The 25,810-nt window shown below is 37.0% G+C and overlaps 1 protein-coding gene across 5 annotated transcripts in view; it reads right to left on the bottom strand.

Moving 5' to 3' along the window:
- Positions 1–25,810, bottom strand: part of SF3B1 (splicing factor 3b subunit 1) — a 61,435-nt gene that overhangs the window by 10,936 nt on the left and 24,689 nt on the right. For 2 of the 5 annotated variants that reach the window (XR_004299579.1, XM_032405570.1), the window contains 16 exons: positions 16,365–16,531; positions 14,241–14,345; positions 13,711–13,825; positions 11,797–11,876; positions 10,705–10,875; positions 6,255–6,492; positions 5,134–5,346; positions 4,543–4,664; positions 3,425–3,622; positions 3,225–3,326; positions 2,487–2,666; positions 1,463–1,549; positions 1,072–1,342; positions 656–801; positions 403–549; positions 133–258 (listed from right to left, as the gene is read on the bottom strand). Coding sequence is in view for 4 of the 5 variants with exons in the window: in XM_032405570.1 (XP_032261461.1) it covers positions 133–258; positions 403–549; positions 656–801; positions 1,072–1,342; positions 1,463–1,549; positions 2,487–2,666; positions 3,225–3,326; positions 3,425–3,622; positions 4,543–4,664; positions 5,134–5,346; positions 6,255–6,492; positions 10,705–10,875; positions 11,797–11,876; positions 13,711–13,825; positions 14,241–14,345; positions 16,365–16,531 (2,468 nt within the window). In the remaining variant the exon portion in view is untranslated. Of the gene's footprint in view, positions 1–132; positions 259–402; positions 550–655; positions 802–1,071; positions 1,343–1,462; positions 1,550–2,486; positions 2,667–3,224; positions 3,327–3,424; positions 3,623–4,542; positions 4,665–5,133; positions 5,347–6,254; positions 6,493–10,704; positions 10,876–11,796; positions 12,246–13,710; positions 13,826–14,240; positions 14,346–16,364; positions 16,532–25,810 lie in introns of those variants that run through there. The other 3 variants (XM_032405579.1, XM_032405602.1, XM_032405593.1) reach the window with 3 other exon arrangements.

The raw sequence follows: 25,810 nt of genomic DNA, 5'->3' as shown, positions 1-25,810 counted from the left end.
TATTCTTTTTTAAAGTAGACTCCACAACCAATGTGGGGCTTGAACTCACAACCCTGAGATCAAGAGTCACATGCTCTACCAAGTGAGCCAGTCAGGAATCCCTTGAAAATATTTTTTACAATAAAAGTTTACCTGTCGGTAATTTCTTCTATCCAAAGCCATTCTGTGTTGCCAGAAGTGTTTAAAAAAAGGAGGAAGAATCTCTGTTTTAATGTAGTTTGCTTCTACACCATCTGTTCCACAACACTGCTTTACCACCTAAAAAGTTAAAAGATAATAGTAAAATCGGCCTGGCTTAACCCACAACAGTTGTTTTTTTAACATTCTTTAACATTCTCTTTGAACCATGAAACACACCCAATTTAGATAAACAAATGTGGGATAAAAATTTCGAACAATTACCTTCAGCACAATTTTCTTCATTTCTTCATCAGGAGATTGAAATTCTCGAATAAGGATTAACATCACTTCTCTAGTATAGTAGTTGGCATATTCTGCATCCATAAGAGGAATAAGATACCCAATAGCTTTTAAGAAAGCAGCCAGACCCTATTTTAAAATAAAAAATACGTATACTTAATAAATTAGATTTAAGTTGCCTTAACTTCAATGAGCAGAAATCAAACGAAAAACAAAATCTATTTGGTGAACCTACCTTTCCTCTGTGTTGGCGGATACCCTTCCACAGAGGCTTTAACACAGAATCAAAAGATTCGATACCATATGGAGTTGCGGCTTCAGCCAAGGCAGCAATGGCCAAAGCACTAATGGTCCGAACTTTCTGTTGCTCATCCACAAGACCTAAAAAACCAAACACAAGTTGTAACTAGTGACATTTCCTATAATTTCCACAACCCCATCATTTAGTCAAACTGCAGAATCCGTTCACATTGGACAAAATGAGGCAAAAGCCAGTATGAACCACAGCCTATAAGCAGATAATGTGCCAAAGCCCATCATAAACTATATTGTGTTGATACAGATAAAGTCCTTCCATCTATCTCCCCAAATCCAGTAGCCCAAATTTCAGGACATCTGTCTTATAAAAGACAAAGTTATATTACAACTTACCATGCTCAATGATTTCAACTAGACTTCTGAGATGTGGCAAGATGGCACAGCCCATAAGAATAGCTATCTGCTGTACAATCTTAATACCAGTATGTCTTGCTTGCCAGGACTTCTTGCTTTTACACACAGCTTTTAAGAAGGGCAACAATGAAGGAATGCCCAGGGCAGAGGCTACAACAGCAAAAGCTCTAGCTGTTGTGTTACGGACGTACTCATCCATGTTATCAATATCAGGTCTCATGGTAGAGATCATGGTAGCCAGACCAGCAGCCTAAAAAGTCAAGAAAAAAGGACAGTCATCAGTTGATAACATTAACCCTGAACTCTTTCTATAATCAAATAATCCTATTGATGGATACAAAACTTTCTTCTCAAAAATAAATATAAATACCTTTGCCAAATTAGAAATAATCTCTCGACCTTCCACTCTAGCATAGTAATCTTCATCAATCAATAATGGTTCAATGACTACAAGGATCTGAAAAAGAAAAAGAGCTACATTTTCACAATTACTAATGCCATACTCGTAAAATTACAGAGAAAAAATTTATTATAGGCCATTTATGTAATTTAAACACACAAGCATACAAAACATATTTTACCAGGAAATTTATAATTACCAGGACTCTGTTAATCAAGGACGAATTAAAAATTTTAATTATGCAAATTCAAGACATATAAAGACAAATATAAAGATAAAAACTGGGGGGAGCTATTAATCACATAGATTAACAGTCAACATTTTAAAAGATAATAACTTAAACATCAATCTTCATTTTACAATTCTACGGCATTATCATCACCAGCAGAAAGATGGGTCCTTAACACTAAATGGTGTACTACAGACACACATCTTTTCTCGTCCTAATGTTATACCAATAAAAGCAAACGAAAAAATATAAATAATATGAATCCAGTGTAAAAATGACAAAAAGTTCCTTCTACATATACACACATATATTTGTATATGTGTGATGTATGCTTATGCAAAGAAAAGGGTCTAAGAGGACATGTAAATTTAGTATTGGTTAACTCAGTGTCTTGCTGGGGGCTGAAATTTCTCTTTATACTGTGAATGCATGCATCAGCTACTACTTTAGAATTTTTTAAATTTTGCAAATGTAATAAGCTGGTTTTAAAAATCCATGAATTCCTTTTATATTAAAAAAATATTCAACCAGGGGGTGCCTGGGTGGCTCAGTCGTTAAGCGTCTGCCTTCAGCTCAGGTCATGATCCCAGGGTTCTGGGATCGAGCCCCGCATCGGGCTCCCTGCTCAGCGGGAAGCCTGCTTCTCCGTTCCCACTCCCCCTGCTTGTGTTCCTCTCTTTCACTGTGTCTCTGTCAAATAAATAAATAAAATTAAAAAAAAAAAAAAAATTCAACCAGTAGAAACACTACTTGAAGAGAACAAACCTTGTGCACATATGGTCGAACTAAGTCATCAAGTTTGTATAATATTCGATCAATAACTTTGACAAGTAAATGACGCTCTTGATCCTCAAGTGTAGGAGACATCAGGAGAGGAAGAATCTGATTAAACAAAGGACCAGCTCCAAATTCACGAGCTTTATCAGTAATCTGACGCAATGCAGCCTAGCGGGGAAAAAAAGAGTAAAAGGTGTGTTCCTTTATAATTAAGCATTCAGAACATGCAAATTATTCCATGATTTTCTATAACAGTATTTTTAGTGTAAACATCACAGACATCTTACACAGTGTAGCCTGAGTGCATTCCCATCAAATTATTCTGAAGTCTGAACTCCTGTAACTGAAGTTCATTGTTTTCGGTTAATTCAAAAAAGGGTAATTTAGTAGAATAATGGAGCCACAGGATACAATATAAAACTCCTTAACTTCTGCTAAAGCAATGCCCATTTTCAAATTACATATGATACTAATGTAATTCCTCACATAATTCTACTAATTACCTTAGTGTCTTCAGCATGTTTTAAAGGCCCTGAGAACAAAAAGGAGAATCCCATTTTTCAACATCCTTATTAGCATAAAACTGTTTGATTAAAAAGCTAAATCCCTCATAGTACACACCTTTCTTTCTCTTACACTATGCCGTTGGTAAAGATGAAGAGATTAATTATAAATTCCTAACATAAAATTATAATGAACCTGATGATTTAGTGAAGTGGTACTTACCTTTCTCATTGGAGGTGTTCCATTCTTAATTTTTAAAAGCAGCTTCATTATTTTTCTCTCTTTTTGCTCTTCTGGACTAAGTGTTGATTCATCAACATCAACCTATTAGTAAAAAGAGAAAATGTAAAGGTAGATTAAGATATTGCAATTTGTAAGTCCTAAATAAAAAGCAGTATTTTAGTTCTGTTATTACTACTCACCAAAAGTTTATCAAAGTACTGAATATCATCGGGTTTTAAAAATGGAAGATTTCCAGATGGCTGGTCATTAACACTTTTCATTGTTCTATCTTCAGTTTGCATGTGGAAACCAGTCATGCCGCCCAAAGGTGTTGGAGTTGCTGTCAGCTTTCGAGCTGGAGTTCGAATAGGAACATAACCAGCTGGAGGGGGAAGTACCTAGTACAGTTAAAAGATAGTTTAGGATTTTCTTAACTTTATAAAGTTTCATTATGTTATATAATAACAATGAATTAATATTTGCACTTAAAATATCTTAGTTTATTAGCTAGAAGCTTTTTGCTCGGAAACAAGCATTAACATTGATACCATCCTTCTATCTTATGTTTAAAATCTGTATGACAACCATTCATATTTCTCATCTAATTAAAATATAAATTAAGAATATTAGGAATGTGGGAAAATGAGATACCTGAAGCAGGCTTATGAAATTCTGATCACTTTCAAACATTAACCTATATAAACATGTTGATGAGCCGATAGGTCATAAATGGAAATAAGCTCACAAAGTACACATAATAAAGGGTTAATTTTAATAAAATGAAACCCATTCAAATAAATCTCTGCAGTTTTATAAAAGCAAAGAATCTTAATATTTAAGTTGTTTGACAAAAATGAGTTGTGTATAAAACTAAATTCATAAAAACCAAAAGTAAAATATTTACCAAAGCCCTATAAAATACACCATTTGATTAAACCAAAAACTTCACCTAAGATTCACTAAGAAAGATTTTTCTCTCCTATTGATATTAAGGAAATCAATGACTGCAATTAAGAAGACAACAGTAAGTTGTAGAATGTCTATTCCCACAGCATTCTGTGGAGGCTATAAGAAGTTTAAAGCAGAAATTCATGCACACTTAAAACACTCTAATATAAACCTAACAAGGGGAAAAACATACAAACTCTTAAAAAGCAGTAGGCACTGGCAATATAAGGCTCTGTAAAGGCCCTCTAGATGTCCTAGGTTCCAGCTAACTTCAGGCAGGGCCAATACAAACTTGACCAATTAATTTCTTCACAGAACATTTAAATAAAATTCACATCCTAAATATCACCACACTGGTATTTGTTATTACCTTATATCCTTCTGGGAACATAGCATCTAATTCTTCATCAGAAAGTGGGCGGTTTCTCTCATCAATTTCTCTTTCCCACCGCCAAGCCTGAAGCTGTTCAGGAGTCATACTCATTATGTGACCTACCAAAAGAGCAAATTTCTGTTAACAACAATCTATAGTGCAAGTCTTTTTTTTTAAATATTTTATTTATTTGACAAAGAGAGAGACAGCGAGAGAGGGAACAGAAGTAGGGGGAGTGGGAGAGGGAGAAGAGGCCTCCCGCCGAGCATGGAGCCCGATGTGGGGCTCGATCCCAGGACCTTGGGATCATGACCTGAGCTGAAGGCAGCTGCCCAACTGACTGAGCCACCCAGGCGCCCCTATAGTGCAAGTCTTAACATTACATAGGCCCTTGGGATATAAGACAATTAACATCAATTTTTAATTTTAATTTTAATTTTAATTGCTTTGTTATTATAAATTCAACCAAAACTTTTAATCCAGTTATTCTTGCTAAAAATAGGCATTAATAGCACACACAATACCTGAGAGAAAAAAAATTCAAAATATTTCCAGGAAAAAAATTATTTCCAATGGAAGATTTTCTACCTGGAGTAGGGGTAGCCATGTTCATTGCTGGTGTGCCAATTGGTGTCTTTCCAGGGGTCAGAACAGGAGTGCTTCCACCCATCTGACTAGCCGGTGTTTCATCCCAACGTGACTTTCTTTTACTGGCTCCAGGAGTTGGTGTTTCACCAATTGAATCTCCACCTCGATCTGTTCGAGGAGTCTCAGCCCATCCACTTCCATGCCCAGGAGTATCTTTTTTAAAAAAAAAGTAAATAAATAAAAAATTTTAACCACTGTCAAAAAAATCACTGTTTATTCTCAAAGAGCTAACATATTAAAACTGGTCAAGTTCAAAAACAGGATATTCTTAAAATGGAGACCCATTTAAAGTTTAAATTTTCATTTCGTATTTATCCTCCCACATTATTTTTTGTTTCTTTCCCACTGATTACAAAAATGTACAAGCCACTGAGGAATAGAAAAACAAAAGTATTTTTTTAACCAGGCATAATAGCACAACCCAGAGACAGCCACTTTATGCATCTTGAGCTACTTCTGATTTCTCTGTACAGTTGGATTACTCCACGTGTACAACTCAACTGCTTCTTTCATCCACCATATGTTGAGCATTCTCCCATATCATTAGAAATCCTTTATAAAATTTTAATGTAACAGATGTACTATTAAGCCTTCTCATGAAGAATTAACAAACCATAGCTTTAAAGAGTTTACACACACACACACACACACACACACACAAACAAGAGATTTAGACAAATTTATACAGGGAAAATAGAGGTTACCAGGGGTTGGGAGGAGGAGGGAATGGTAAGTTATTGTTTAACGGGTACAGAGTTTCTGTTCAGGATGATGAAAAAGTTCTAGAAATGAATAGTGGTGATGGTTGCCCAATACTACAAATGTACCTAACACCATGAACTGTACACTTAAAATGGTTAAAATGGTAAATTTTATGTTTTCAAGAAGGGAAAAGAATTCAAGCATATGATCTCCTTCGTTCTTTATCTATCCCCCAAAGCGACTGATTATTTACCTTTCTACCCAGGACTAGAGATGTGAACAGATTTCCTCCTATAAACATACCATTCATCAAATCAATTATTTCACCTAAACACACACCAAGATTCCACCAGAAATACCTCTTTCTGTTTTGGGGGTCTCATCCCATCTGTTTTTACGAGCACTGGAAGTTGCGCCCCCATGGCCTGGTGTTGCATGGCCTGGTGTATCCCCACGTCCAGGAGTAGCAGCTCCCGCTGGTGTGTGACTAGGTGTAGGATCCCATATTTTTGAGCCTGGGGTTGCTCCAGGAGTCTCACTTCCCTTTGCACGACCTGGTGTCTCGTCCCATCTTAAGGAAGGGGTATGTCCAGGGGTCTTAACAAAGCAAAAAAACACTTTATTTCACATACCTACACAGCCACATAAAAATAACTAGAAAATTTCTATCAAAAAAATTGTTAACAAATATTTTAGTCTTATTCTGTATTAATGAGAGTAAATTACCCTGCTTAAGAAACACCTACTTTATAGCAAGTATGTTTGACTAAAAACAATGTGAAGTTTTAATTTGGAGCAGTAAAAAAGACCTAGCTTAAAAAAAGAAAATGGATTTTTGGGTATGAGTCTTGTATATACCACTATTAGCTCCACAACTTTGAGAAAATCACTAAGCCTTCTTTGTCTATATGTGCAATAAAAAAATTTCAGCTTTAATTATAGCAATACTTCCCAAACTGTGCTTAGAGACATGTATCTATGAGTTCTCACTAAGAAATACTATTTTTGTGTTTTTTTCAGTTTCATGTGCGTGTTTAATCTAAGTATGTTTTGGACCACCTGGGTAATTATCTTGTAACTAGATACTGCCACATGATTTCAAACCCTGAGATTTACAACCACATTTGTAATATTACTCTAACTAATGCTGGTAAGATTAGTGAAAAAAAGATTAGAAGTAGAGTGAAGTAATCAAAGTTTCCATTATAGTTCAAACACACAAGGAATAGGTGATGTAAGGTATCAGACAGCCCATGGTAACAGAATATTGTGCCTTACTTTGATACTATATTGTCTGCACTCTGCAGGTTCTTCTGTTGGCTTCAGTGTAAGCCAAACAAAATTTGTACTTAAGACGCATAAATATTCCACCGGTTTTATAATATACTTTTATATATTTAAAATTGGATGGGGGCACCTGGGTGGCTCAGTCGTTAAGCATCTGCCTTCAGCTCAGGTCATGATCCCAGGGTCCTGGGATCGAGCCCCGCATTGGGTTCCCTGCGCGGCAGGGAGCCTGCTTCTCCCTCTCCCACTCCCCTTGCTTGTGTTCCCTCTCTGTCTCTCTCTCTGTCAAATAAATAAATAAAATCTTAAAAAAAAAAAAAATTGGATGCTCTATCCAACACAAGAATTCTGTTTAGCTTTATACTCGCAAATTTGCATAAATACCATAACAAATTTAAGGCACAGTATTTGTTTTCCTTTAAAAAGATTCTATGCGGGCGCCTGGGTGGCTCAGTTGTTAGGAGTCTGCCTTCAGCTCAGGTCATGATCCCGGGGTCCTGGGATCGAGCCCCGCATCAGGCTCCCTGCTCAGTGGGAGGCCTGCTTCTCCCTCTCTCACCCACCCCTGCTTGTGTTCCTGCTCTCACTCACTCTGTCAAATAAATAAAATCTTTAAAAAAAAAAAAGATTTTACGTATCACTCAGGGTTGAGAAATTTTCAATTAGGTGAGTGAAGCACATAAATTGTTCAAAATTTCATTTTTGGCAACTGCTCCTCCTCCTGATCAGGTAGGAGATAAACTTTTTCTACTATCCACTGTAATTCCCACAGTCCTGATTAGGATGGAGCTGTGTTAAACAAGCAGAATGAAAGAAAACATCATCTGAAACTCTACAGTTTTATAAGACAGACATCGACTCTTTTTTTTTTTAAAGATTTTATTTATTTGACAGAGAGAGAGACAGCGAGAGAGGGAACACAAGCAGGGGGAGTGGGAGAGGGAGAAGCAGGTTCCCGCTGAGCAGGGAGCCCGATACGGGGCTCGATCCCAGGACCCTGGGATCATGACCTGAGCCGAAGGCAGACACCCAACCGACTGAGCCACCCAGGCGCCCCCAGACATCAACTCTTTTGTCTAGTTTTCATGAGCATACAAATACACAGCAGCACAAATTTCTCCTTCCCAGTTTTTAAAATTAGCATTATCAACCACAGAATTAAATTTAGTAATAATTAGGAGCGCCTGGGTGGCTCATTCTGTTAGGTGTCTGCCTTTGGCTCAGGTCATAATCCCAGGGTCCTGGGATCAAGCCCTGCATCGGGCTCCCTGCTCAGCAGGGGAGTCTGCTTCTCCCTCTCCCTCTGCCCCTGCTTGTGCTCACTCTCTCTCTCTAATAAATAAATAAAATCTTCAAAATAAATAAATAATAAATAAATTTAGTAATAATTTATATTCTAAAGAGCCAAATCCTCTCATATGCCAGCAAGCAAATGGGAACTCCTCACGCTCTACCTTAAACTCAAGTGTTTGGAAATTATTAGGTTTATTATATCCCAATTCTGGGTTTGGGAATAAACTGCCATGGTCTATAAATAAATCTGCAGAAGTCTATGCTAAAACAGTGACTTAGGGGGCACCTAGCTGGCTCAGTTGGAAGAGTATATAACTCTTGATCTCGGGGTCATGAGTTCAAGCCCCACGCTGGGTACAGAGATTACTAAAATAAATAAACTTTAAAAAAAAGTTAGTGATTTAGACTAGGGTGGTGGAGACAGAGGTCATGAATGGTGGTTAGATCCCAAATATATTTAAAGGTGGGGCCAACAAAATTTATTTATGGATAAAATTTGGGACAAGAGAGTAACTATTGGATGACACTGACGTGACTCTTTAACATGGGAACAGGCTGGAAGGGGTGAGTGAATAGAGAAAATCGGTAATTTTATTTTAGAAAAACTCATTTTGAAATATCTATTAAACATTCAAATAGAAGTGTCAAGTCTGAGAACCCAGGACATGTAGGGGATAGATTTGTACATTTGGGAGTAGTCTTATAGAGATGGTATATGAAGACAGGAATGAGATCTTAGGGAGTGCATTTAGATAGAAAAGAGGTCCAAGGACTGAGAACTAGAAAACCCCAAAGTTAAAGGAAGCTGAGGAAGATCGAGCAAACAAGACTGAGGAACAGGAGTCAGTGAGGAGAGCATTAAGAGAATCAAGAGAGACTGAAGTCCAGAACCTAAGAAAAGCGAATCAAGTAATGGCAAATGCCACTGATATATGACAGGATCTATGATATGATGATATAGGATATGAGGATTGAGACTTGATCTTTTGGGATCTACCAAAAGGAGGTCAAGTGACTTTGACAAGAGATGTTTTGGTGGAGTGGTGCAAGCAAAAGACTAGATAAGCAGAGACTGCAGGTATAGACAACTCATTGAAAGCATTCTGCAGTAAAGACACAGAAATGAGATGGTAGCTGGAAGGGGATGTGAGATCAAGGGATGGTTTCCTGCAGTTTGTTTTTTAAAGAGGAAAATGGGTACAAAGTGTTTGCTGATAATAGCCTGAAGTACAGAGAAAAAACTGATGTTACACAAAAGTCTCTGAGGGGATGGGAAATAGTATATAAGAAGCTGTTCAACCTGCATTGACAACCCAGAAAAGAGTAAATGAGAACAGACACAGGCATACTGGTAGATTTCACAGTGGGAACCGTGTAAGTTTTTTTATTGTTTCTACTTTGGAAAGGAAAAATAGGAAACAAAGTCATCAGCTAAAAAGCTGTTAAGGAGGTATTATGTTTGAAATTTTCTCTGGGGGTAAGGGGGATAGAGAATTACTGCTTAATGATTACTGTTTGCTCAAGGTAATGAAAAAATTTCAAAATTAGTGGAGATAGTTGTACAACATTGTGAGTGTAATTAATGCCACTAAATTGTACACTTTAAAATGGTTAAAATGGCAAATTTTATTATTTTACAATTTTTAAAAATTTTAAACAAATGAAACAATAAAAACAACCCCTAAAGACGTTCTCTAAGAAAATAAACTGACCAAGGAAATGCAATAGCACTACCCATGTGACACCAGTGGTCAGATGCTTAAATTATCCATCTAGAAAATGAAGAAGATCACTATATTGTACTCAACCTCCACAATGTGACATACTGAAATGTTTTAATATTCCAAAAGGGACGTTCCTTTATTCCAGGCTATGGACTGAACTGTGTCTTCCCCCAAAAAACTTATGTTGAAGCCCTCAACCACCAATGTGACTATTATCTAGAGATTAGGCCTTTAGTGAGGTAATTTAATGCGGTCATAAGGTTAGGGCCATAACCTGGTAACACTGGTGTCCTTAGGAGAGACACAAGAGCTCGCTTGCTCTCTCCATGCACACACACCTTGATATTGACTTCAAGCCTCCAGAACTATGAAGAAATAAAAGTCTGTTGTTTGAGCCACCTGGTCTGTGCTCACCTGATGTCAACAAGAGTAGGCTAATACACTCCATGTGAGAGGGAAAATCTAAAAACAATAATAATCATCATTAAAAATAAAAATAAATTACCTCTGCTTGATCCCAACTTGACAGCTTTTTGGGAGTGGCACCAGGAGTCTGATCGGCTGTTTGATCCCAACGCCGTTTTCGTTTTGAGGGAGGCTGGGATGCTGCTGCTCCATTGACAACTTTTAGTTCTCCAGCTTTAGCTTTTTCTGCTAGCTGCTGCCTAATTTCTCTCTACAAATATTTCAAAAATCACGGAGTATTGCTAAAACCTTTTCAACATATTTTCATATATAATCAGCACAGTCATTTCAATTTAATGTCATTGTCTTCACTCATTCTGCTTTCTATGCCACTGGGAAGTGTGCCTTTCCTCATTTCCCTTTCTTTTCTGTATTTCTAGTTTTATACAATGTCTTTCTGCGCAAAAGATGAGCAACTATGGAATTTATAACACAGAGCACCCTACTTTAAAAACAGTGAAGTAAAATCTTCAATAGTGGAAAACCAAAATGCTTTCATTGAAAAAGTTTTATTTAAAACTCACATAAACTGCAATGCAGACTATGTAGTAAGATAGAAAAGTGGCAAAAAGTGGAAACTTAAAAATTGTAACTATGTAAATATACTTATTCCATGTAACAAATTATATATTCGTAATAAACTTAGAGAGGCTTACTGTTAGTACAAAACGGAGCAATCACTGCAGGCCAGTAAGAACCCTTCAGAATTCTCCACCCATATCCAAACTGAATCTTATGGAAGATTTAGAGGTTTTTCAAGGAATGATTTAACTATCTGACTTTTCCCTTAGCCATCTGTTTCAGACACACACCACCAATCCTCCCCACAGATACAGCCACCATAAGATACATGTCTCTGGGTGTGTATATATACACATACATACACATATATGTGTACACACCCAGACAGATAGCCAAGGGGCCAAGGACTAGAAAAAGATAAAGAAATAAGAAAAGTTTAATTTGGGAGGCAGCAGAATTTTGGGTAAAGTTTCTTTCTCAACTTAGTTTTTATTAATACTATTAAAATATTACTTGTGCAGCAAATAAAAAGGAAACATAAAAGTCTCTCAATTTGAACTTTCTATTACATTCTTTCACAACCACCAAAATAAAAATCAGGCTCACACACCTCTTCTTTAGTTAAATGCTGTTCTCGCATTACATCCATGTAAGTCCTAGCGTTCATTTTAGGATCAGGGGTCTTCCCTCCTGCAGAAAAGAACAGCAACAGGACAAGAGTACAATAAATAAAAGATAATTAGGTTAAATTGATTTATCTGCCCTGCTCTAATATTATGTTATTCCATAATCATTTAATTTATTTTTTGATGGAAAACTTTAATAATTATACATCTTACTTTTTATTGAGTTTGCTGATCAATTTAACCTGTTTGAACACAAACATATCTACAGCAGTTTAAAACAAATATTTTAATGCATATAAAAACAAAATGACAGCACAGTTTAGAGTCTTCAGAAGTGATGGGTTCCTGGGTTGCTAATCCGGAATACGTACACTTTCGTGCCTTTGTCTCCATCAGCAGTTCTGACTTCAAGCAGCAGAATAGAAGCCTAGAAAATTATCTCTTTACCATTAGTAACACTTTGGAAAGATATTTATATTCAAAACATTACCTGTTGCAAGCTGTTAAAATCCTGACTACAAATAACTATAACTAGATAAGTTCTCCATACAATGTTCTAAAACAGTTATAGTTTAGAAAATCTGACTTTTAAAATACACCTATAATCTTACTCTGATGTCATGTTACTAAAAAGGGCTTCATTCTTTTTAAGTTTTGTTGACCCAAAAACATTTTTATTTTCTTAGAAAGTAAAAATTACAACTGGAAACATATTACTTGAAATATATTACTTCTACCGGTTATGTTTCACACAGAAGAAAAGTGGTGTACAAAGAGATGTGTTAGTCTCTTGGTTCAAGTTTCAGTATTTGCTTTCAAACTTCAAAATATTTTAAAGAAGCCCAAACAGTACAGAACAAGATTCACAGAGGCACACTATGTTTTAGAAATGTGATAATCAGCTATACCAGTAGTATAGCATCACAATTTAGGAAAAAATAATAAAATTCTAAGACATTTCCTATGCTGAAGATCATGCCCAATTGATAGTGTCATTCTTTCTGACACTAGCTCTGATAAGACTTCCTTTGGAATACTTTTTCACCATAATCTAGAGAGGATGTGTTGAACTGCACCCTTAAGAATGCAGACAGGACTGGCATATAGCAGTACTGCTGTAGGAAAGAAATTAAGGACAGTTAGTATGGGCCTGTGAATTCTGACATACATGTTTAAATCAATTACAATTATGCAAGTAAAAAAAGAATATCCCTACTAATTCATGCAGGCTGAAAGTCTAATTTGTAAACCTGCAGCAGAATCTAATTCTAAGAAACAGGCACCTAATTTTGATTTTGAAACTCACCTGAGGAAAGCTTCCATCAGGCTCACTCACTATGCCCCTTGTGCTGACCTGCACACTAAAATTAGCAAAACAGACTCCAACTATTAAAAATATCAAAGTCCTTGTATACATACTTTTGTTTTAACTTTAAGTATGCTTAGAGCAAAGTAGGTGCATTTACTAAACTATATTTAGAGCAATATGGGGGGAGCTCTAATGTGAGAAACAGTTTCTCAAAAGTAACAAGCCCAAAAGTCTAGGATTTGGAATGAAAACTTTCAATAGCTTGAAAGTATTTTGAGCAGAAAAACATATTTGTTCAAAGTATAGAAAGCGTACCCAAAACAAAAGTAAAAGAAAAACCTTTAACCCTTTGCGTTTCTATGGCATTGGCTCATTATTTTCTTGTCCTTCTACCTGGAAAGAAAACTTGCATTATAAAGATGAAGAATATGGCATCTGTGACTTCAACCAAATCTATACAAATCTATAATAAGGGGGATTTTAAAAAAGAAAAGCAAATTCATAAGCATGCCAAAAAAAATCAAAGGGCTAAAGACAACTTAAGACAAATAAATTCCTGAAAACTTATAGAAAAATGGGAAAGAATTACCATCTGCAAAAGGATCAAGACGCTCTGGGGATATTATCATGGTCCGCCTGTGCTTTTTGTATTCATCCTCCCGGTCAGCAATCTTCGGAGGTCGGTGCTCAGCGAATGGATCATACTGAAAAGAGGTAGGTCTCATTTAATAACTACTTTATTAAATAACCAAAGAGAATATCATATACAAAACCCAGAACATTAGAAAACATGTAAAAATGTTTAATACCTACTAATGAAAGAAATATCTTCTATCATTTTATGGATGTTAACATGAAAAAATAAGACATAGGGAAATGAGACAATATACACTGTCAACATTTTCATACTTCATTTCTTCATGAAATGATTACCTTAACAAATAAACTATTACTTCTAATCCTCCCCAATCAACTCTCCTCAAGACATTCTAATAACTTGATTTCTAAAATATGGGGGCTTCCACAGGAATTGAGACATTCAGTTTTCCTTAGCTGAATAAACTCTGGTTTTAATTTTTAAAAAGGGCTGCGAGGGGAGAAGAACAAGAGGAGAGTCACCTGTTCTGTTGATTGCGGTATATCATTAAGCAATGCCACAGGGGCATGATATCCCGGCTTCTTCTGACCAAGCAAACTTGTAGATGATGAGTAGTCATCGTCATCCTGCAATGAAATGCCCCCAAAAAACCACCAACAAAATGTCAGAACGTAAAAATTAAAAAGCATATACAGATTCAACATGGTATCAAAAGATTTACTGGCAAAGTGGTGTCTAAACCTTTGTTCATAAAACTTGTAAACACCTAGGTTTTCTTTCAAATCACAAACGTTTTAAAGAAATTAAATTTAGTTCTCTTTACTTTTAAAAACATTAAACAAGGAATGATTTCTATGGAAGCTAACTAAAATAAGGTAGGTATGGACTAAAAAAAGCCTGAGCATTTTGTTTTCTCACAGCATAATGAAATTTTTCAGGACATCTGGGTGGCTCAGTCGGTTAAGCATCTGCCTTCAACTCAGGTCATGATCCCAGGGTCCTGGCATCAAGTCCCACATCAGGCTCCTTGTTCAGCGGGGAGCCTCCTTCTCCCTCTCCCTGCTCTGCCTGCCGCTCCCCTCCTTGTGCGCTCTTTCTCTCTGACAAATAAATAAATAAAAATCTTTTTTTTTTTTTAAGATTTATTTATTTATTTATTTAAGAGAGAGAGAGAGAGAGAGAGCACATGGGGGGGAGCGTCAGAGGGAGAAGCAGACTCCCCGCCTAGGAGGGAACCCGATACGGGACTCGATCCAGGGACTCCAGGATCATCACCTGAGCCGAAGGCAGTCGCTTAACCAACTGAGCCACCCAGGCGCCCATAAATAAAAATCTTCAAAGAAAAAGAAATTTGTTTTTCAAATTTGGAAACTACAAACAGCTTATTTAGAACTCTCCAGTTTCCTTTTTGTTGTTTTAAAGATTTTATTTTTAAGTAATCTCTACACTCACAACCCCAAGAGTCTCATGCTCTACTGACTCAGGCAGCCAGGTGCCCCTCATTTTTTTAACTCATGTTTTTTTAACCATTTTTAACCACACAAATAAAATATAATTAATTTTAAATGTTATTTGTTTCCCTAGTAGTATGTTTAAACAGACCAATGTTATACTGTTACTTTACTACCATAAGAAATACAACAATGGATTAACTCCCAAGATTTTAACACCTCATTTATTTTATTCAAAAATGAAATCAAAATATCCCCCTTAGCTTCTGGAAATTGTACCTTTGGAACTTGAAAATTTTTCTTAAAAGAAAAATGTGCCAACTATAAAATAAAATGTGGTTTGCATTTCATAAAAACAAGTCTGATAAAATCTATATACATAAAACGTTTATTACTGAATCACGCAAAAAATGAACAGCCACTTCACCAAATCTGGATGTTTGGAATGGTCTGACAAAATAAGCTATGTGGACTATATAAAAACACTTTGAGGGATGCACTTCAAAACAAGACGCGGTCATCCTCCAGAGTAATTAAAAAAGGCTATTAGCATCAGTAACAAGAAACATTCCATTCTTATTAAGATGCCAAGGGGATGGAACGCCCGGGTGGCTGAGTCAGTAAGGCGTCCGCCTTTGGCTCAGGTCGTGATCCTGGGGTTCTGGGATCGAGTCCCACATCGGGATCGCTGCTCAACAGGAAGCCTGCTTCTCCCTCTGCCTGCTGGTCCCCTTGCTTGTGCGCACTTGCTCTCTCTGACAAATAAAATCTTAAAAAAAAAAAAGATGCCAAGGGGAAAAACACAGCATCAAACACAAATCGGAAGTCAAAAGTGGCAAGGACAGATGGCTATCTACAATAAAGTAACGTCTCATGCTGGCTACTCTAGATAGAGCTTAGGAGGTAACAAGCAGGATTTATTTTACAATAGTTAATGATTTGCAGGTTCTTTGCTGGATAAACAAACTAGTTTTAACATAAAGATTCATAAAGTTTTAACATAAAGAAGTGATCACTTCCGGAAGTTTCTGGACCTTAGAGAGAAAGGACACCTTCAATAGTTTTATCCTCCAAAAGAACGATTTCCCAATCCCCCAAATCTTCCCAGATTAAGTAAGATGAGTAAAACAGAAAATTCCCTTATATTTTTGTTCATCAAAGAAATGCTTGACTCTTGTATACTCGATAACTCACATCTTCAAGTTCAGTTGCAGCAATTGATGTCACATATCCAGCAAATCGGCTGTCACTTCCACCATAAATTTCCTGGTCATAATAACCTGTAGAATCAAGGCCCACTCCTTGAGCTTCATCAAGAGCTGCCTTCTTGCCTTGAATTTCTCGAATCTGTGCTTCAATATCTGTAAGAAAGTTAATATAGGCTTTAATTTTCCAAAGAGACCCAAAACAATGCATTTCTCTAGTAGGAATTATCAAAGTACTCTTCTAAACACATAAACTTTAAAATAACTATAATACACAAGGAGTTAGTAGAACTATACCTAGTACTGATTTACTTAATACATCTACACCTCAACAGACAATACTTGTACATAGAAGAGATGCTTACCATTGCATCAACTACAAATTAGAACAGGTTACCAAAGTTTAAATTGTTGAATTCCAAACCTTTCCCCAAATGAAAAAATAATACTGTCAATGTTCATTAGGGACCAAGAACAATACTCAAGATCATTTCAACTCAACAATACCAGAAATGCAAAAACAACAGTACTATGGAAAGTGGTTCTCAAACTAGAATGTGCAACAAATTGTCTATAGATTTTGTTAAAATGCAGTAGGCCTGGATCAGACCCAAGTTTCTGCATTCCTAACAAGTTCTCAGGCGATGTCCTAAACACCTAGGATCACACTCTGAAAAGTAAAATAATAAAGGATAAAGTCTAAATTCTTTATAGCCTAGAAATTCAGAGCCCTACCCTGTTTGGCTGCAACCCCCATGACATTAGTTTTATGATTAAGAGTCTGAAGAAAAAAAAAGTCTGAGCTCTGGAATCAAAATGTCTGCCTTCAAATAAAGGCTTTCTCTACTAATTAATATGTTATTTCACCTCTGTGTCCCAGTTTCCTACAACGTGTTTTTTTAAAAGGATTAAATGAGATAATGAACATGAAGCACTTAAGCATTCCATGAATGAATTAACTCTTGCCAGCTCGTTCCCTTCAACTGAATTAAAACGCTTTGACACTAGGCACTTTAAAAAAGCTCATTTACTAGTTTGCAAGGACCAAAAGGAAAAAGATTCAAATGGCACAATGCAAATAACCAACCCACACCCTCAGCAAAGGGAGAAAACCCTCTGTAGTTCAAGATGGGTGTGGTTTAAAGCAGAAAATGTAATAACATTATCTAGTCCAAAGCGCAGCTGGACCACATTTCCCCAGTAAGTGGGAGCAAGTCTCAGAAACTCAAAATAACGGAACAGGTTTACCACTGAACTTTAGCAGCTCCAGTTTGTAACCACATCTCAAAATTCTTATCATGTATCCAGAGCACCACCATCTCCACAGTTACTACTTTTTCCGGAATCTCTTCCCTCAAAACTGTTACAGCAGCCCAGGCAGCCAGGGGCCCCCACCATGATCAATCACAAACAGAAATATCCTGATGTAAGCTGGGTTATTTTACTATTCTACTTTTGTTTCTGTTTGAAGTATATTTTTTTTAAAGTTTTAAATCCACATTTGGTCCCTTCCCTCACCCCAAGAATTTTTTGCCCTGAAATTCAGAAGAAACCAGAGTGGTTAGCATGACTGGCTAAGGGGTGAGTGGAGATTAAAAGCCTTCATTTTTTTTCTTTCTGAACATTTGCATTTCTGAAATGTTTGAGGCTTAAAAACGAACACTAGATGCATGGATCACTTTTAAGTAAATAGGTTCTTTCATTGGACCACAAATGCTACTGCCATCAGGATCCAGACAGGACACACTAATGGGTAAATCAGGCCAGCCAAATAATCTGCCATCTCCCCTCTACAGCATCAGTCTAGTCTACTAACAACCTACACTGAAATCACCTGGGGCCCCTGTTACAAGGACTGAATCCAGGCCTCAGATACATTAAGTTGGAACCACCCACTGAAGAGCCCAGGCTTCTACATTAGCAACAAACACCCCAGGAAACTCTCCACTTCCAGCCCCGGCCTGCCCTTACCAAAATTTCCAATTTAGGACATGTTTATACTTTTTTCTAGCTCATATAGAACAACAACCCCCACCACCACCACCAAAAATAGGAAAGGGGTGTTGTTTCAAAAAAACTGCATCATACCATACATATTGTGCAGTTTGCTCTCCTCCTCCACACACATATTAATACATCACAGTTTTATTTTCCTTTGAAAGGATTTTTCCAGTCCAATTTATTTGGATAATACATTTATTCAGGAACTGCTTTAATCTACTGAATCTTACCTACTGATTTTATGTAAGGACTGGCAACGAGAGTTTTCTAATTACAAAAGTACTCAAAATATCGAATTCGTTTGTATAAAAAGCCTTGTATCATGACTGGATTCCTATTAAATAAAATTCAGCAACAAAATTACCTAGGGGCTAGGCAGCTCTTTGTAGTCAATTAATTCTGAAGGGAGTTCATTACTAAATTTCTACAAGTTGTATAGTTCAATGTTTACATGCAAACCAGGTGCTATGTATCTGCTTGAAACTATGGATAAAAAGCCTAAAAGCTTGTTTGTGCACTGTAAACTGCAGCACATTTACACAAACGTCACATTACCCACAAAACTGAGACAACAGTTTCCACAACACTCAGCAGTTACACAAATGACAGAATTAAAAACTAGAAAACTCAATAATTATTTAATAAACTGTGCCAAAATATGAAACGTAATAAACTCAAATATTTATAAGCAAACAAATGTATCATTACATTTATAAACAAGGTAACTGTGATATTTTGTTTACAAAATAAATAAAATCTGTGGCACAAATACGGCAAAATATTAAGAACCAGTATATCTGAGCAATGGGATTACATTGGGTTCATTATACATTATATTTTTTCCTGTACTCTTCTGTATGTTACACTATTTCATAATTAAAAAGTAACTTTCAGGGCACATTCTGCATGGAGCACTGGGTGTTATGCACAAACAATGAATCATGGAACACTACATCTAAAACTAATGATGTAATGTATGGTGATTAACATAACAATAAAAAATAATAGAAAAAAGTAACTTTCAATCTGTAGAAGTCATTAAAAGTAATTTTTCCAAATTTTATAAACATTTTGCATCTCTGGGAAAGGCTAAGCTGTCTCTAATTTCTTATTTTCAAAGCTGTCTCACACAAATTATAGCTACGGTATGCAGGTATTCCTGCACTTTCTGAAATACGAACTAAAGATCATTTCTGACAACAAATGTGTAAGATTTGTTAGCAACAACAGAAAAAAAAAAATGAGGGAAGACACCAAAAAGAATAACCAGAGGTCCAAAATGTTAAATAAAAGACTTGAGGAGACAGAGAAAGGAGGAAATGTTTATGCTAATCTCTTCCTACTTCAATTATAACCAACATGAATAAATCCTCTGTTCCTGCCTAATCCCTTTCCAATTCAGACTCCCTGTAGTTGAGACATTCAGATGTGAAGATAAAGAAAAATGGATACTGTCTCCTAGTGACTGGACAAGAAGAGACTAGGACCTCCTCATGGCCACACATAAGACTGCCAAGAGCTGGCACTCTAATCCATGTGAACCCATAAATATTCTAGTCTTCTTGATGCGTGTATCAATATTTCTCATTATCAAGTAGTATTCCATGTACTACAGCATCCAGGTTGCTTGCAGTTTGTAAAGATTACAAATAAGGCTGCTAAAGAACATTCATGTACAGGTTTTTATGTAAACATGGGATTTAATAGTACTTGTGTAAATACCTAGTCTTATAGATTAGTATCTAGTCTGCTGGGTCTTAAAGGAGTGTATGGTTAATTTTATAAAAAACTTACAAAGTCCTTTTGGTGGGTTTACTTACGTAAGTTTGAGAACAGAAGACAGCTGAATTATTCCATATAACAGAGGAAGAATCATTTGAGAGATGAAATGGAGGAAATTAAAAGAACAAGTAAAATGAAGAAAAGCTGGGAGCTAAATGAGATTAATAAAATTCCAGCTTTATGGTGTTAAAAGGGGAGTTATCAGGAGACAGATATATCTAATGTGAATTTCTAAATTATCTGAATTTCCAGATGAAAGCTTCACTTCTGTTCCCCACACAACCCTCCCATCTTCAGTAAAATCTATGGAGTGGGAGCATATATAGGACTCTCGGTTACTGATGCTGAAAACTTAAAAACAAAGCAGGAATTCCCTATCTTGAGAGCAGATTTGGAATCTTAAAACTGAAGTTATGGGTTGTCCTTCAAATCCCCAGAGTTGGCAGTCTAGTACTGATTTAATTAAAAAAAAAAAAAGATGTCTTAGACAAGAAATCAAAGCACTAGTTAAGTATTAGACTTGTATTTAGGGGCACCTGGTTGGCTCAGTTGGTTAAGCCTCCGACTCTTGGTTTCCACTCAGATCGCAACTGGGGTCGTGGCATCAAGCCCCTAGTGGGGCATGCTCAGCACAGAGTCTGCTTAGGACTCTATCTCCCTCCCTCTCCCTTTCCCCTCCCCACTGCTTGCATATGCGCACATGTGTGTACGTGTGCGCTAAAAAAAAAAAGTATCTGACTTGTATTTATGAGAGTCTGCAAGAGCCTCACTAAAGGAGGAGCCTTGAGGGTAAACTGTCGAGAATGAGGTTTTTCTCAAGTTGGTATTCCTATTTTAAGGTACGAATATCACAAGGACTCAAGCAAAACTATTTCAGATAGGAATATCTTTGTAAGAACTGTGACAGTACATTCATTGCCATTAAAATTATAGGGGGAGAGGCACCTGATTTTGCAAATCCTTTGTTAAGATTTCCTTGCCATGGCTGGTCCAACCTAACCCTGAAGTATGATTTCAGAACCGTGTTCATTCCTAAAGCCAATAATTTTCTTGGCGCTTCCCTTGCTTGTGGGCCTCCAGACATCTTAATTGCAGCAGTAGTTGTGGGAGAGTCTAAGAAGGTGTTGTGGGTATTTTCTCTGCCCTCTTCCCCTGTTCCTGCAGACTATAGGAAACTCTACAGGACAAAGCTGCTGCAACAAATAAACTGCAAGGAAAAAGAAAGATGGAGGAGGAAGATAAAGATTATACTTTATTTGGAACTTGATTCAAACAAACTGGAAAAAAATTTTTTATAAGGCAATCAATAAAATTGAACACGATATTTTGTATTAATTTTAGGTGCAATAATAGTATTTTTTTTTTTTTTTTAAAGATTTTATTTATTTATTTGAGAGAGAGAATGAGAGACAGAGAGCATGAGAGGGAGGAGGGTCAGAGGGAGAAGCAGACTCCCCGCCGAGCAGGGAGCCCGATGCGGGACTCGATCCCGGGACTCCAGGATCATGACCTGATCCGAAGGCAGTCGCTTAACCAACTGAGCCACCCAGGCGCCCCTATTTTTTAAAAGTTTTTACGTTTTAGAGATACACACTGAAAAATATATGGATAAAATAATATGCCTGGTATTTGCCTCAAAATAATGGGAAGGGTGAAGGGACCAAACAAAAGTGGGCCCATGTTTATAACTTTGAAGCTAGGTGATAGGTGCAACATGGGGGGGTTCATTTCACTATTCTATTTTTGTATGTCTGCAGTTTTCAATAGAGAGTTAAAAAAAGAGGCGCCTGGGTGGCTCACTCGGTTAAGCATCTGTCTTCGGTTCAGGTCATGATCCGTGTCCTGGGTTCGAGCTCTGCATCAGGCTCTCTGCTCAGTGGGGAGCCTGCTTCTCCCTCTCCCTCTGCCTGCTACTCCCCCTGCTTCTGCTCTCTCTCTCTCTTTCTGTCAAATAAACAAATAAAATCTTAAAAAAAAAAAGTTTAAAAAAATATATAAGCATGGCTCTCCTAAGTTTTGCCCTTTTTCCTCATTCTTGGTTCTTCTTCTAGCCCCTTGAAACCAAGGCCTCTGATCCCATGCAACAGAAAAATAAAAGCTCTCTCTCCTCTGAAATGGAGTCCTCTGCTGGATGTAAACAGAATTTTTTTTTAGCCCTTTTACGAAATATCTTCAATCTTAAAAGTCCCAATTCTTCTCAATCTTCGTCATTACTTTTCTTTTTCTAGTTTTATTTATTTTGCTAACTGATGGTAAGGTAAAATCCTAATAAACGTTTAAGATATAAACACACATTTCAAAACTAAATTTGCTCCAATGACCTACAGAAAATAAATGTCATCATTCCACTGAAATTCCTCTCTTTTTGAAGGGGATTTCTGATCCTAGGAATGCTATCAACTATCAGAGAACAAATCCTTCCCTAGAAGATTAATATTAATTAACAGTGTGAATTAATAAAATTTGTGAGCTAGTCCACTCGGTATCTCAAGTCATTCAAAAATGATTTCCATTCTTCATTTTCTTAAAAATTACATTCCTTTTATAATCAGAAAAAAATGTGATAAATATTAAAATTACAAACTTTTTTTAAAAAGATTTTATTTACTCATTTGAGACAGAGAGAGAGAGTGAGTAGGGGGAGAGACAGAGGGAGAGGGAAAAGCAGGCTCCCTGCTGAGTCAGGAGCCCGATGTGGGGCTCGATCCCAGGACCCTGGGATCATAACCTAAGCTGAAGGCAGACGCTTAACCATCTGAGCCACCCAGGTGCCCCTAAAATTACAAACATTTTTGACATAAATACATCAAATGTTTTAACTGGGAGTTGAGTGTGACTTCAAAAGAATACTGCAGAATTGGGGGTCTTTTAAAAGATGGGCAACATCTACTGTTTATTTTTTTTTAAGATTTTATTTATTTATTTGACACACAGAGAGCACAAGGAGGCAGAGCAGCAGGCAGAGGGAGAGGGAGAAGCAGGCTCCCCTCTGAGCAGGGAGCCCAATGCAGGGCTTGATCCCAGGACCCTGAGATCACGACCCGAGCCGAAGGCAGTCGCTCAACCAACTAAGCCACTCAGGCGCCGCAACCTACTGTTTATAATTTACACTAAGACCTAAATATCAAACTCTGATACAAAACACCACTGGTCACATCTGATGCAACTGTTTAACTGCTCCCCACCGATTCTGTCTCTCTACTGGTTTCCACTTCCATGCCTTTTCTTTTTTCCATGCCCCAGATAATGCTAATCCAGCATGCAGCATTTTCTCCTCCTTGATGTGTCTTATTCCTCATTTTTAATTTGGATTGTTTTGAATGTTCTAATCACCATTCATTACATGTTACAGAGGCACAGCCCCTGGATGTTACTTACTGACACCTTAGTCTGGTTCATAAGTGTTATCTATTCTCCAACAGGCAGAATCAAGTTGTGAGCAAGGATTTCTCACATATGACACCTCTAAAAGACATCCAGAAAATAGCAAGTATACTGTGTATCCCAACTTTCATCCTTTTCCTTAAACAAAGCCCCAAAACTAACTATGGTGGTAAATTATTTTACTGAACACTATAGCTATCAATTCCTAAGTTATTAATCCCTAATTAGCACTACTTAAATCAATTCTTAAATAATTACACAGAAAAATCATTTTCAGAATCTTTAAGCAATTTGCTTTCCTTTTTATTTTTACTAGCAACATTCATGCTAGAAGTCTACAAACCAAAACAGTAAGTATTCTGAGCACAGAAAAATAAAAATCTCAGAAAATGAAGAATACGATGACTATTCCAGACATTCTAAAAGCAAAAATTTAGGGAAACCTTTTTCAGCTTTGTGATCCCCCCAAAAATCCATTCAAGAGACAGTGGCAAAACAAGCCAATATATGACATTTTAGGATAATGCATTTTCCCCATTCCAAGAGGAAAAAGAGTGTGTTTCCTTGTTTGTCAAAGTCAACAATATGTGAACTGCTGGACAGCAAGATTATGCACATTAATAATTGTATACACTTGACACAACTTAATATGCAGAAAGGTCCAAAAGATTTTACTGATGTGAACCAGTCTAGCTCTTTTTAGATTTCAATACTGGAAAATATAAGCCACCAGGGTAATAAACAACCAGGCTGCTTAAAGAGGATGTTAAGGGCTGATCCTAACAGAAATATTCAAAAAAGGGACGCTTGGGTGGCTCAGTCGTTAAGTGTCTGCCTTTGGCTCAGGTCACGTTCCCGGGGTCCTGGGATCGAGCCCCACCCCATCGGGCTCTCTGCTCTGCGGGAAGCCTGCTTCTCTCTCACCCTCTCCGCGTTTGTGTTCCCTCTCTCGCTGTGTCTCTGTCAAATAAATTTTAAAAAATCTTAAAAAAAAAAAAAATATTCAAAAGGAGTAAGACAGCATAAAAAAAAAACAGTTATCAGTTTGGCTCAATGATGGAAACTAATAACCTGTGAAAAGAACATATAGGATGGAACAGTAACCTACTTCAGTTTGAATACAGCATTTAATTCACAAAATTCAAGTAAAAATTACTGATGCACCCATTACTTTAAAAATAAATTACAAAACACAATAAAGTCTTTACGAGCAACATTACTTAGGATAAAAAGATTATATAATCTTCTTTACTTAAAAAAGCAACATGATGGGGGCGCCTGGGTGGTTCAGTCGGTTGAGCATCAGCCTTCTGCTCAGGTCATGAGTTCAGGATCCTGGGATCGAGCCCCACATCAAGCCCCACATCGGGCTCCCTGCTTAGCAAGGAATCGGCTTCTCCCCCTCCCTCTGCCCCTCCCCCTGCTCGTGCTCCCTCTGTCTCTCGCTCTCTCTAATAAATAAAATCTTAAAAAATATATATAGCTTAAAAAAAAAAAGCAACGTGATGATGGACAACTCTAAAACAAAAATAAAACAAATACTATACATTTTTAAAAGTCACTCCAGTGAGGTTCAAACTCAAGTCCTCCTATCAACTACTTCACTAGCTTAAAAGAATTGTTGGTCTTACTGTCATTCTTCACACTGCAAACAATGACTTTCCTAAAATGCAGAAGTAACTTGCCACCTGGGAGAAGGAGTAAGGCACTTTATTCTGTAGTCACTGGAAAGCCAAGTCATATCTAGCTCAGTGTTCAAAGCCTTCTTTAATTTGATGCTAACCTAATATTTCTTCCTCTCAGTTCAGAAGGTCCCCAATATATTAATAAGTCCTACTTCCCACCTATCTCAGCCAAACAATGTATCCAAACCTACCCAATCACTCAAAAGTCAGTTTAAGCGACCCCTTCCTGTGAAACTTTTAATATTTCCAATATAATCTCTCAATAAATGTTAATATTCAGTACCCATTAGCCACTAGGTACCGGGGATACCAAGATATAGTTCCTATACACAACAATCTCAAAGTGGATGAGAAAACCTTAACACAATAGAATAGTCTAATATAGTATTTATAAAGAGCTACAGTAGCACCAAAAAGAAAAAAAAAAAAAAAACCCCACCAAGAATTCTGCTCCAGGTTATCAGAGACGACTTATTAAGTGAAACAGAGATGCACCATAAAGGACTACAGTTCTTTAGAAAAATATCATGAGGGGGAGCCCGGGTGGCTCAGTCCTTTAAGCGTCTGCCTTCGGCTCAGGTCA

The sequence above is a fragment of the Phoca vitulina genome, unplaced genomic scaffold (assembly GCF_004348235.1).
Source record: "Phoca vitulina isolate PV1807 unplaced genomic scaffold, GSC_HSeal_1.0 scaffold1, whole genome shotgun sequence".
Lineage (NCBI taxonomy): Eukaryota > Metazoa > Chordata > Mammalia > Carnivora > Phocidae > Phoca > Phoca vitulina.
This window is presented reverse-complemented; position numbering and strand designations above follow the sequence as displayed.